Source organism: Perca fluviatilis, chromosome 11 (genome assembly GCF_010015445.1).
Source record: "Perca fluviatilis chromosome 11, GENO_Pfluv_1.0, whole genome shotgun sequence".
Taxonomy (NCBI): Eukaryota; Metazoa; Chordata; class Actinopteri; order Perciformes; family Percidae; genus Perca; species Perca fluviatilis.
Window position 1 is genome coordinate 9,370,162 of NC_053122.1, and position 14,092 is coordinate 9,384,253.

Genomic DNA, 14,092 nt, shown 5'->3' on the forward strand with positions numbered 1-14,092 from the left:
ACAGTCTTTGACACAACACCTGATTGGAATTGTGTAGGTCTGTTCAATTCCACCACATTCAGGATTTGGTCCAGACAGGGTGTGACTGTCCTCGGGTCACTTTTGGATTGGGTCTCTATTTGTTCATGTTGGGTTCTGGTAGGTTTTCAATGTGTCAGACAGTGTGGGAAATAAGAATAATGACAGTATGTCATACCAGGGGTGAGAGGACGGGAAGGGTTTTCAGTTGGTGGCAATCTGCAACGTCACCGCTAGATGCCACTAAATCCTACACACTGCTCCTTTATTTAACAACATTAAGATGCATATTAATGATGTCATCTTTTTACAGGGATTACAGCAAAAATCCCTGGACAACTCTCAGAGGAAAACCCTGTAACTCACAGTAAGTAAATGTATCACAACGCTAATCATGTATTTGAAGATAAGTTTTTGGATCATCATTTTACATGATAAACCCAAACACATCCCACAAATATTCACATTGAAAAGCAATAAAATAAAATAAAAACGATTTCTTAAATAATTTCATGTCAGTATTTCCTATATTTTGCCACTTTGCAGTTGATAAAAACATGTTAGGGGAAATGTGATGCTGCTTTTTTTCCAAAAATATTTAAATGTTTATATTGAACATAAATAGAAGTCATTCGTGGCTAACACATACATTCCCATTGACCACCTCAACCTCCACATACACTGCTCTGTATGGACAAAACACTATTTCCTGTACTAATATAATTTATTATGTAAAACAGATGTATATGCATATAATGTAGGTGATTGAGTTGGTATTTTAAATGCATCTTTAAACTCAGGTTAACTGTGAATAATATTAGAGTGTTAGCTGGTGAATAGAAGAAAGCAGAAAGGATCAACAAGTGCTGTTTACTTCAACTAGTCTTGCATTGCCAGACCTATCTCCACAGTGCTGGGGAGTAAGGTCTGGCTAGTCCACACAACATTTGGTTACTTTCCACCTCTGATGTAGTGATTACAGCCTCTTAGTGAGTTTATGTCATCTCATCTTTCTCTCTGCTTTATTACAGCATCTGCATTTAGGATTGTGCTGCTGGGAAAAAGCGTGGACAAACAGACAAAAATTGGTAACTTCATCATTGGTAACCAATTTTTTCATAACCAAAGAACTTTCTCAACCAGGCAATGTGTGGCAACCTGTGGAGAGTGGAGAGGAAAATCATTAACGGTCGTGAAAACTCCAGACATGTTCAGTCTGTCTGAGGAGAACTTGAGAAGAGAGGTGAAAAACTGTGTGACTCTTTGTCCTCCTGGACCAAATGTTCTGCTGCTGTTAGTGAAGCCTTCTGAATTCACAGAGAAGAACAGACAAACACTGAAGTCCATCCTGAGTTTGTTTGGTCAAGATGCCTTTGAGTACTCAATGATCCTTGTGACACATCCGTGGAAAGAAATGACAGTCCCTGTTAATGGACTCCTTAAAGACTGTGGAGGAAGATACTACATCATGTCTGAAAATAACCATAGATCATTAATGAAGAAGATTGAAGAAACAGCAAATAAAAACAACAAAACCCCACCGCCTGTGTCTGAACACATCAAACCGGCTTTGAACCTGGTTCTCTGTGGGAGGAGAGGAGCAGGGAAGACTTCAGCAGTCTACGCCATTTTAGGTCAGACAGAGTTAGTGTCCATTTCATCAGAGTGTGTTAAACATCAGGGAGAGGTGTGTGGACGTTGGGTTTCCCTGGTGGAGCTGCCTGCCTTGTATGGAGAACCTCAGGAGGCAGTGATGGAGGAATCCTTCAGGTCTATCTCCCTCTGTGATCCTGAGGGAGTTCATGCCTTCATCCTGGTCCTACCTGTGGGTCCCCTCACTGATGAAGACAAGGGAGAGTTAGAGACCATCCAGAACACATTCAGCTCTGCAGTCAATGACTTCACTATGATCCTGTTCACAGTGGAGTCAGATCCTACAGATCCAGCTGTTGTTAACTTTCTAAAGGGTAACAAGGACATCCAGGAGCTCTCTGAGAGCTGTAGAGGAAGATATGTTCTCAATATCAACGACAAGCAGCAGATCCCAGAGCTGTTGGATGGTGTGGAAAAGATGAGAGTCGCTGAGTCCAGATTCTTCACAAAGGACATGTTCACCAAGGCTCAGATGAAGAAGGTTGCTAGACTTACAGCTGAACTGCAGGAAGTTAAAAAGAAGAGTGAGGTGGAAGATGATGATAAACATCAGAGCAGAGAGTGTCTCAGGATGGTGCTGATTGGGAAGACTGGCAATGGGAAGAGTGCAACTGGAAACACTATTCTGGGCAAAGAACATTTTGCATCTATATGCTGCCCAATATCTGTCACTAAGTTTTGTGAGAAAGCAACAGGAGAGATTGATGGACAGCCTGTTGCTGTGGTCGACACTCCCGGCTTGTTTGACACGACTCTGTCCAATGATGACGTTAAACTGGAGCTTCTGAACTGCATCAGCATGTTGTCTCCTGGACCTCATGTCTTCTTACTGGTGCTGCAGATTGGTCGCTTTACACAGGAGGAAAAGGACTCTGTGGAACTGATCAAGAAATATTTTGGTAAGAAGTCAGGAGACTTCATTATTATTATATTCACCAAAGGAGATGATCTCAGTCAGTCAATTGAGAGTTACATAGAATACTGTGACTTTTTGAAAAAACTGGTACGTGACTGTGGAGGAAGATACCAGGTCTTCAATAATAAGGTTACGAATGATAACACACAAGTCAGAGAGCTGCTGAAGAAATCCAACAAAATGCTGAAGGAAAATGGAGGCAACTGCTACACCTCAGAGATGTTCCAAGAGGCCGAGGAAGCCATACAGAAGGAAGTGGAGAAGATCCTGAAGGAGAAAGAAGAAGAAATGCAGAGACAGAGGGAGGAGCTTCAAAGAAAACATGAGGAGGAAATGGAAGCAGTGAAGAGAAGAATGGAACAAGAGAAAGCAGATATTGAACATAAGAGAGCCAAACAACTTGAAAAAATGGAGGAAAACATCAACAAGGAGCGCAAGGAGAGAAAGAAAGAACAGAAAATGAGAGAAGAAGAAGACAGGAAGAAGAGAAGGCAGGAAGAACTTCAACGACAGGAGTGGGAGCAAAAACTTGCAGCTCTTAAGTCAGAATCAGAAGAAAAGTTGGAGCAGAGTAAAGAAGAGATGAGAAGGAAACGAGAGGACTGGGAAAAGGAAAGAGAGGAATGGTGGGACAAACGAAATCAAGAAAATGAACAGAAACGACATGAGGAGCAAACAAGACTTAAAAAACTCCAAGAAGAATATCAGCAGGAAAGAGAAAAAAATGAAAAGAAAAGAAAAGAAGAAGATCGAAATAGAAGAGAACAGGAGGAAAAGGAGAGAAAAGAATTGGAGGAAAACTATAAGAAACAACTGAAGGACATGAAGAAGAAATATGAAGAGGAGGCCAGAAAACAGGCTGAAGAGTTCAATGAGTTCAGACAGAAATACTTTAAGGACTTCACAGCGTTGGTCGAGAAGCACATGGAGGAAATACAGCACATGAAGCGAAGGCACGAGAGACAAATACAAGAGTCAGCAGAGAGCCATGGTCAACAGTACAATCTGTTAAAAGAACTCTCAAGTTACAAAGAAGAAACACTGAAAAAAGAAACAGAGAACTTGAAGAAACAACATGAAGAGGAAATTGAAAAGTTGAAAGAAGAATACCAAAGTAAATGTATCATCCTTTGACCTCCCCACTGACTCTTGATCATTATGGTGTTAGCAGGTGGAACATTGTAAAATCTTTTAACTGCAGACATTTGAGCTGTTTAACACTATCAGTTTAAATAATACTTTGCTTTTCCCCATATTACTTAATCAACTATAAGAATAAACAAAAATACATCCACATATAAATTTCCTTTTTTTTGCCTTCCTTTTTTTTTGCTGGTTTTTTTTCTACTCTCTCTTCTCCTCCTAATCACTTTCAGCCCTTGTACCTGTCTTCCCTGTTATTTCTTTCCAGTAATTTTTTTTTATTTCCAACTGTTTTTTTTTTTTTTTTTAAACCTTAAATTTTTACTTCCTGCCCCATATTTTAGTTTTACTTTTTACTTTTTTTGCTGGACCATGGAGCCTGGATGTTTCTTTCTGTCTGTGTGTCAGACTGACTGATAAGTAGGGCTGGGTATCGTTCAAAAATATTCAATACCAATCGGATATATCGTGACTTCAATGCCGGTTCCTAAACAATACTTTTTTCAATACCAATTTTATTTAAAAAAAAAAAAAAAATCACAACATTACACATTATGGCACAATTCTTTTAATTTATTTTCCAGCTTTTACTATGTGAGCCCTATCTCTGTGCGTATTGTAGAGTTTTTCCTGCGTGTCTCTACAACATGTAACATTAGACAGCCAATCACAAACATTATTAGATCTTGGTAGAAGCATGCTGCATGCTTATTGGCTCACTGACGCTGATGCGATTTACTCCTTAGGTATTGAAATTGGGTATTGAATGACGAGATATTTTTCGATACCCGATTCTTTAGAGGCAATTCAGTCTGTGCCTAAAAAGTAAATCGGTACCCAGCCTAACTGATAGGTGTCATTCAGACAGACATTGCTGTGAAGGGTTCATTGAGCTACAGCCTGACTACTGTTTGTCACTGCAGGTTGAAAGTACATCATATATACAGTATCTGACTTCTCATACTCATCATTTTTATACTTATTTTAAAATCATTATGTCATCATAATATGTCAAGATCATTATTTTCCTTGCACAGTATACATTTTTTTACACTGCATCCTAATAATTTTTGTACAATATTGTTTATTTGCAATGTAACATACTTTACAAATGTATTTACACACACACACACACACACACACACACACACACACACACACACACACACACACACACACATCTTATTACTGTAAAGCTTAAGCATGTGTCCCACCTTCCTGATATATAAATATATTAAATGGAATACCTGACTCCCGTGTCCTGACTGACACCTCCCAGAAACACACACAGTCACATAGCTGAGATTGAACGTTCATTCTTGATGTTTAAAACAACAGCTGGAAAAATAATCTGAATCAAAGCACATTATCTTCCTCAGCAGATGGAGTGTGCCCAGCTGTCATGTAGATTTCACAAAGTGCTAAGACATTCAGCTACTTAGCATACATATTGTTCATTTATCAAAATGAAGGCATTTCCATGTAACTTTTCTAAATACTACAGATGACCCAAATAAACCTTAATGAACCTACACATTTATTCGGTCATAAATAAATAACAAAAGACCAAATTTTAAATGAACACATTGTAGTAACTTTATGTATTCCCACTGGGCTACTCAAATGAAGCATATTACCTGCTGGATGAATACAGACTTCACAATACTTCATTTTTTTATGAAGATGTAGGTCCAGCATTACCTAATAAATTGTAGAGCACCAACAGGTCTTCATTCATAAATAAAATCCAAGGTTTGTACATGATAAAAAGTAGGGGTGTAACATAATCCACCTTTTGATACTTCCCTTGTTTTTGTGCCATGGAAAACTAAATAGATAGATAGATAGATAGATAGATAGATAGATAGACAGATAGATATAGATAGATAGATAGATAGATAGATAGATAGATACTTTATTGATCCCCAAGGGGAAATTCAAGATCCCAGTAACGTAAAGACATCACACACAACATACACATACATCATAAACAGGATGATAAAATAACAAATCCACATGAATAATATGGACAATAAAAGAAAAGATACTAAATAAAAAATCCACATGAATGTACAAATGCATGCATTAAATAGCATTCTTAATCTTTATTAAGAAAAATGGAAACATTCAACATTGCTTCATTGGCCATAATTCTCAGGTGGTTGGTAAAGACTTTTTTCAGCCAAATATTCATCTGTTTAGTTCCACTCCCCAACCCCAAACTGCATTCTCAACAGTTTCAAAAACCCTTAGGTTTTACCAACTAATAGTTTGTGTTTATCTGCTGGAATTGCTTACGGCTACCTTGAACACTCCTGATCTCTTCCGATCTCGGAGGCCATGCAGGGCCGGGCCGGGTCAGATCCTGGATGGGACACCGCCTGGATACCAGGTGCTGTAAGCTTTTTATTCTCGTGTTAGCACTCTTGTTGAATGTTATCATTTCGTCAAGAGCCTCTTTATAACAGTCTTTCTTATAGAGTAACTCCCATGTGCTTCATCCAAACAGCAAGGACTGGACAGCTCGATATAGAAGATGGCAACAAAAAGCCGATATGTGCTGCAGAGAGTGTTGAGTGGACTCAGAAATGCCGCTGTCTGGTACCAGAGCTCAGCCTCGTCTTCAGGTCAAGGACACCTCAACTCAGACAGCTGAGCTGCTCTCACACACTCAGCAAGGCTCATACTCCAAGCACAGGTACTCTGGAAGGGACTGGTTGTTTGATTGATAGGTTTACTGACTGTAGCTGATGGTATTGCCTTTGGACAGTGACTCCCATTAGGGTCCATGTGCACACTAATATGACGAGTGGTATTTAGTTAGCCCCAAAACTCATAGAAATGAATGATTGTTTAAGGCTTTATCTTAAAATAGTTTTTATTTTAGTTTTTCACATTATTTAAAAATGATTATTACATTCTGTATTAAATGGCTCTAATAATAATAATAATAATAATAATAATGATATATATATATATATATATCTGTGCCCGGTGTGTATGGCAGGGGGGGCTTACGGGCGTAGGTCCCGGCCCGGATGTAAGTTTCCACAGGGTTCACTCCACAGGCATGGACACGAATCAACACCTACAGCACAGAGACAGGAGACATGGACGAGCTGTAAGTCATACAAAACAGTTGAGACCACATCTAATAGCCGACATTTTAGACAGATACATTTATATGCAAACGTTTTTATGGGGATATGAGAGATTAAATGACATAACAACAGACATACAGTATGTTCTTATGTTTCACCAGTTCAATTGCATAGTAGCTCAATGTTTTAATCCAAATTATATCTTGTATTTATTGCTTTTTCATATTCATAACATGCACTCGGTTGGCTTTATTGGCAATGGTTGGCAATGTCGTGGGCTATTCACCCTAAGCAACTGTCTGATGCAGCCTATTCAATGTGACCAGGAAAAATGCTAAATAGCTGTAAAGTTAGGCGTGTGTTTGCATAAAGACAAGTGACAGGTTTTGGGAATATTGTTAGATTAGATTAGATTAAATTTTATTGTCATTGTGCAGAGTACAAGTACAAAGACAACGAAATGCAGTTTGCGTCCAACCAGAAGTGCAAAAAAAGCAGAAAAGTGCAATGTGATATACAAAGTATAGACAGGTGGTGCATACTTAGACAGGACAATAAATATAGTGCAGTGTAGACAGTAGTATACAGTTGATTTACAGAAGGTGGTTTAGAGTAATATAAATTAAATATAAATATGTGCAGTGTATTAGCAGTCACCTTATAAGAGCAGAATAAATATGGCTATGTAATATGAACAATGTATGAACAACATAGATATGTGCAATGTAGTAGCAGTAACATAATAGTAGTAAGAATAATATAGATATATGCAGTGAAAAACTGGATATTCAGTAACCATATAGACAGATATACAGTATGTACAGTTTTGGGAATATTGTCCAATCAACTTCAAAATACCACTGTGATTTTAAAGCGTAGCAGCTTTACTGCCACTGAAGTGTATTATTATCTGCACATTCTATATCTTGTATTTAAGTTATATCTGAACTATCTATATGCATGATGAACTTTACCCCACTTTCAGAGGACACCTCTCTGGAAACATCTGGAAAGTGTTATCAATGGGGCCCCCAAGATGTTGAAAAGAAGGCCAGTTGGCTTGTAGCCATTGGTCAATTATTGATCCCACCCTAAGTTATGAAAACTTAGGGCGGTATAGATATAGATATAGCCTACCATGTGTTAACAGCAGAACCTCAGAGTGACTATTGGAGAATTGGAAAAACTGTTGCTCTGAGCACTGACACAGCTCCAAACTCACTGACTCTGATGGCTCTCATCAGCCTGCAGCCCGACATGTCTGATCTACACACACGGCTTTACAAACGTCAAAGACCAAAGACGGACGTCCCACTCATAGACAGTATATAAGGGTCCCACTCTTTTATATATGTCAATGGTCCCACTCCTTACATTTCCGAAAGTAGGCCTACACTGCTTCTGCGGTTTACAGACAGGATTCAAGCGCATCAGCGCCACCGTCTGGACCGGAGTCTACTGCAGTTGACTGGTTTGAAAAAGACTAGGCTACATGCTTCAATCTATAGGCTATATCAATATTTGCCGTGAGGATTTGAAAATATTCAAATGGCTTTTGGTAGATGAGTGAATCAATAGATAGACATGAATAGACCCGAATATTCGGCTTGACCCCAAAGATATGTTGTTGTTCTCAACAGGACCAGCAGCAGATCCCATAGCTGTTGGATGCTGTGGAATAGATGAAAGGTTAAAAATAAAAAATACAGATGCTTTATAAAGGACATGTTCACAATGTCTCAGATAAAAAAGGTATTATGCAGGAGAACAATACAAGACTTAAAGTTGAATTGCAGGATAGGCTGTAACCAGTGGTTAAATTGGCTTTTGTAGGGAGCGGGAGCCCTTATTTACGGGGAATGGTCGTCATTCAAAATCGCGCCGTAAAATGACTTAATGTGTTTTTACACCAAAGGGGCTCTTTTTCCAGTATTAATGTGTAAGGTAGGGTTGATTAGTTCAAACAAAGAGAAATACTTTACAATTCACTTACTTTATTATTATTTCTTACCTTTTATAGGCTAATGTTAACAGGCAGGCAACGGATTTCACCCTTGGAAAATGAGAATGGAGGCCACGAAGAGAAGAGAGAGTGGGGGAAAACTGAAAGCGAGGTAAGTAGCTGGCTTATGAAAAAAAATAAGAATGGAGAAAATGTGTAGTTGGTAAGAATAAAAATGAAATGGGTAATGGGCATGGCAGCAAATGGGCCAATGTGAAAAACTATTTATACAACACTTTTTTCTATGTTTGAGAAAAAAATAAGTATTTTTATTTTATAATAATGTATATTATTTATTAAAATTATAAAAAATAATAGTAAAAAAAAAGATATATGGAAGCAAAAGTGTTCCTATGAAATTGAACATGTTTGAAAATATTGGTTGGCAAATATGTAAACATCTTTTTAAATAAGAAAATTATGTTGATTTAAGAGAATCAGAAACCACTATTATAGCCTTTTTAACAGTGATTGGCTTGCCCAGCTTGTTAATAGCCAGTGTATGTTCATTTTAACTTCCAGTTTGTTAGATGGCACCAACATTTGGTCTAATCATAACTGGCCTGGCAACCCAAAGGCCAAGGTTTTGCTTCCAGATTTGTGTGCTGACTTATGATGTGGGGGTCTGGGGGTCCTCCCCCAGAATTCTTTTTATCAAATTAAACACTTTATTTCCTGCCCAATTTAACCTCTGGCTGTAACAGAGGAGTGAGATCGGAATAAATATCTCGAACGGACGGTTTAGGATGGTGCTGACTGATAAGACTGGCAGCGGCAACAGCAATCATTTCTTTCCCCTCTTTCAAACCTGATTCCCCCCCGAAGCCAACGACCAAGTCTGGTCTTGTTTGACAGCCTTTGTGATAGTTTTGTCCAGCAGGTGGAGCTCTAACATTTACTACTGAACTGATGGTCTGATTGCTCCGTTGTCTCCTCCAGCCATACTTCCAGCGCTCTTTGGAGGAGGGTCTGGCAAAGCGAGACTAGTTTCTGCAGATTTATTGGAATTTAATTCTCTTAATAATTTACTGTTTTTCCATTTCATTTTCTATTTTTTTTCTATAGACCTACATGCATACAGCCACTCTGTACATTTTACTACTACTATTACTATTACTTAAGAGGAATATTGAAATATTTTCAATGATATTGAGCATTTTCTTATTGTCTTTTAACTATTTAAAATATTAATATATTTTTTAATTACAAATATCACAGTATATTAACATAGAGCCTAATAAAAACAGATATCAGAAGTTACATTTGCAAAGGTAATAGGCTACAACAACAACAACAACTGTTTTTGTTTTATTAATGAGAAGAGAACAGAATCAAACAGATTGTCCCTAAACTAAACAATTACACCTCCACTATTTATAGCCTTAAGAACATTTTTGTCTACTTGGGGACTTCATTTTAACTTCCCTCCTGACCTTTTTTTCAGTTTCAATTTCACCGGTTTTTGTGTCTCAGCAAGAATCCCGTTAGCCTGGTAAGTGAACTCGACTAAAACTAGATAAAGAAAATATAACTAAGTCCCTAATTAAAGTAAAAGTAGCCTATATCGGTAATGTGGATGGTCAATAGATTAATAATTGATCTATGTGGGAACACTGTAGGTACTGTATTAACACTTTATTTGTGACCTGCCAAGTTAACCGGCTTTGTGTTTTAACACCCGTCCAACAGTCTTCAAGAAAACGGAAGAGTTTCTGAGTTTTGACCTGAACCCTGAGATCCTTATATGGTTTCAGTCGGTGTTTGATCCCTAACATTTCACTGAAATGAGGAGATTTACTAAATGTAACCAAATGTTTATTTCAACATTTAGGCCGAATTGAACTGTCGAGATTTCAAATAAGAGATAAGGAAGTCATTATTGCTGATTCTTTTTTTTTTTTTTTTTCTTTACAGCAGGCCTACATTACATGTGAGACACTCAGCAATATTGGAGCATTTTTTTCACATAAATAAGGATGTGTCTTTGTTTTTCTGCTACATCACAGATAATAGGCTATTTTATATAGTTTATATCAAGACCTTAATTAAGCCTATATCAAGACCTTAATTTAAAATCGTTTTAGGACATTTTAAGAATTTTATGTTGGAATGAAATGGAAATTCAACCTTTTTTAGAAGCTACACACGTTCAAACATACCATGATTCCCTCTCTCACTTGGGCAGCATGCTCAGGTTAAGTGGGACTGCTTGTTTGGTAAAGTGGGACATTCTTAGATTAAAAGAACGGCTTCTTTGCTAGGCCTACTTTGTAAATGCAAAACATTTTGTTAAACAAGATACAACCATGCAATTCAATGTAGAAAGAGGAGAACAATTGTTTTGGCTGTATTAGGCCATTTCAGTTTGAACAATATAATAAAATATCATCTCACATTCCTCTCCTTGCTCCCGGACTTTGTCCATCTTTCTTCTTTCCTCTTTTATTTACTTTCTCCGCCTCAATCTGCCTATGCCCAGACTCTCCTAGTGCCATGATCTGCTGGCTAATACGTAGTTTTGCAAAGGTTAAAACAGTTATTCAGCGAGGGATCCCATGATATGGCACCTCACTAATAGCTTTGTTAATCCCAAACAGTGGCCCGGCCTATGTAGGCTATGTAAGACAATCTAGATTTAGGCAATGTGTCTGACTATATAGGTTATATGCTGCTAGGTAGAAGGGGGTGGATGGGGGTGGGAGTGCTGCGGCAGGAATCAGGTGTGGGGGGTGACTTATAGGTATGCTGATAATGGTTGATTATAATATAGTTTATAGCATTAATAAAGCATAAAATGATGTCCCACTTTACCTAACAATGCTGTCCCACATGATCTAACATGTTCAGGAATGTGGGACACTGACACAGATGATATGTTTTGTTTTTACAAACGAATAAATATTTTACACATTTGTGTGTATTCTACAGCTGCAAAGATTAATTGATTAATCAATTAGTTGTCAACTAATTCTAGTCACCATTTGTTTGGAAAACCACCCCCTGATGGGTTTAGAGTTGTAAAACATTTTATAGGTTATTATTATTATTATTATTATTATTATTATTATTATTATTATTAAGAATCAAAATCAGCTTTATTGGCTACAGTACGGTTGGACACTGAAGGAATTTAACTCAGGTGCATGGTTATTATACAGGGATTGTTTAGTGTCATCATCACATGGCTGATTCATTTCATGAGTGTGATGGCATGTGGTCAGAGAACAGGTGGTGATGGCGAGGTGGATGTGATACATACCTTTGGTGTGGGAGATCTGGGTTTGATTCCCACTGCGATACATCAACCAATGTGTCCCTGAGCAAGACACTTAACCCCTAGTTGCTCCAGATGCGTTGACCTCTGATAGCAATTATAAGTTGCTTTGGATAAAAGTCTCAGCTAAATGATGTGAAATATAATGTAAAAGGTATAAAAAACAGTCTCTTTCAACACACCATAACACTTAAGTCAAACATGTGATGACAATAAACAATCCCTGTCCAAATATTTGTCAAGGTATCCCAATCTGAAACTTTTTTGACCCCAATCTGAATTCTTTAATATTTTCTTATATTTACCTAAATGTTGACTAAATATGTATCTGACTCACTGAAATAACTGCTGTAGATACTACGTTTGCTACACTGGGTTGGACTGGTGGCAAGAGGCAAAATATCAGTAGCATTTCAGCTCAACTGAAGATAAATACAAATTGAAAAGCAGAATTATCTATCAATATTGTAGATCAATAAAACTGATTTTTCAACAGCACAAGACTGGTTGATATCAGTATTGATAATGTAACGAAATAAAACAACTCGGACAAAGGTTATATTTTCTTTTTTCTTTTTTTTATAGTTATAGGTAGGACAATTCAGAGAACAAGCCCCATAAAAAAGAGAGAAAAAAGGAATAAGAATGTAATTAGCAACAATAATAAGGATAATAATAATAGTAATAATAAAATTAATAATAATGAATAAAAAATGTTTTACAAAAACGAAGAGACAGTGTAATAATCACCAGTGGATGGTCAGGGTGGGGCTGCAGTGCAACATAGGCCTACTGTTCAAAGGGCGCATTAATAAGCACGTTGCAAAACTATTTCTCCCAGGAAGAGGCACACAGTATACATAGTATAGGGTTGACATAACATATAAAAAGGTTATGTTTTAATTTATTGAATCTCTGAATTTTACATTACATTTTGTCGTCGCCATTTTTGATTACATGGAGTTTACCTTTTTTCATTTAAGCTTTATTTATTTATTTACTGGATCTCTTTTAAGAGACCTGTGAAATTAGAAGGTGACAGCAAAACAGTCATTGCTTAATGTATGTGATTATATTATACATGAAAAACAATCATCCTTAAAGCTAACATCAATACTTAATTTTAGCAAAATTTACAGACAAATCTGTTTATCACAAACCCACCTTCACATTGTTGTCTGCAGTAACCAATCTGAGCTCCAAGTTGCTTTGAGACACTTTTTTATGATGTGAATAATATTTAAATTCTACTTTCTGTAGGTTTTCACACCCAGCAGTTGGCTTCCAGTTGAATTAGTCTCTGATGTTTGCAGCAGAGTGACATCATGGCGACTGCAGCAATAGGTGAGTCTTTATTAGTCTAGTCTAACACTCTTCTCTCTCTACATTATATAGAAAACAAAAGAGTATTATATTATTATTATTATATTATATATATATATATGGTCTGAAAGCCCTGAATTAAAATCCTCTGATTGGTCAGTCCCAACAAATGGGTGGATGGGTCAAACAGCATAGGTTTCACCCAGGAGGCGTCCAGGTTTGTGTCTAGTACGTGTCGTGTGCATCACTTTAGTTACTTTACAAACATACTTATTCTAACCCTAACCAAGTGATTTTGTTTAAATTCACAATGTTAAACTGTGTTTCCAGTGTGTAAAAGATGATCGTAGTGCATCAAAGTATGACGCACAGGACTTTAATATTCGTTGACAAGTGACAACGCATCAGTATGTGACGAGTTGGCATGAGAACGAGTTGGTATAAATGACGATGAATGAAATTACTGAAGCTTTGTGCTGCATGCTGTATCTGTGAAGTGAGTGTTTGTGTGTGAGGTGAATTGATGGTGCATCGCTATTCTACTTGGTATTTGTAGTTTATTGTGTATAGTGTTTCCGCTGGTAACATTTTGCAGCCACAGACAAAAGAAAAATGGACATGGCGAGAGATGCGACTCATAACTGAATTATTATAGATTATAA

The 14,092-nt window shown here is 37.3% G+C and overlaps 1 protein-coding gene across 1 annotated transcript in view; it reads left to right on the plus strand.

Annotated features, from left to right (window-relative positions):
• Positions 1–14,092, plus strand: part of LOC120568395 — a 66,928-nt gene that overhangs the window by 10,542 nt on the left and 42,294 nt on the right. Inside the window, exons 6-7 of the mRNA XM_039815909.1 lie at positions 332–385; positions 1,050–3,290. Of these exons, the coding sequence (XP_039671843.1) occupies positions 332–385; positions 1,050–3,290 (2,295 nt within the window). The remainder of the gene's footprint in view (positions 1–331; positions 386–1,049; positions 3,291–14,092) is intronic.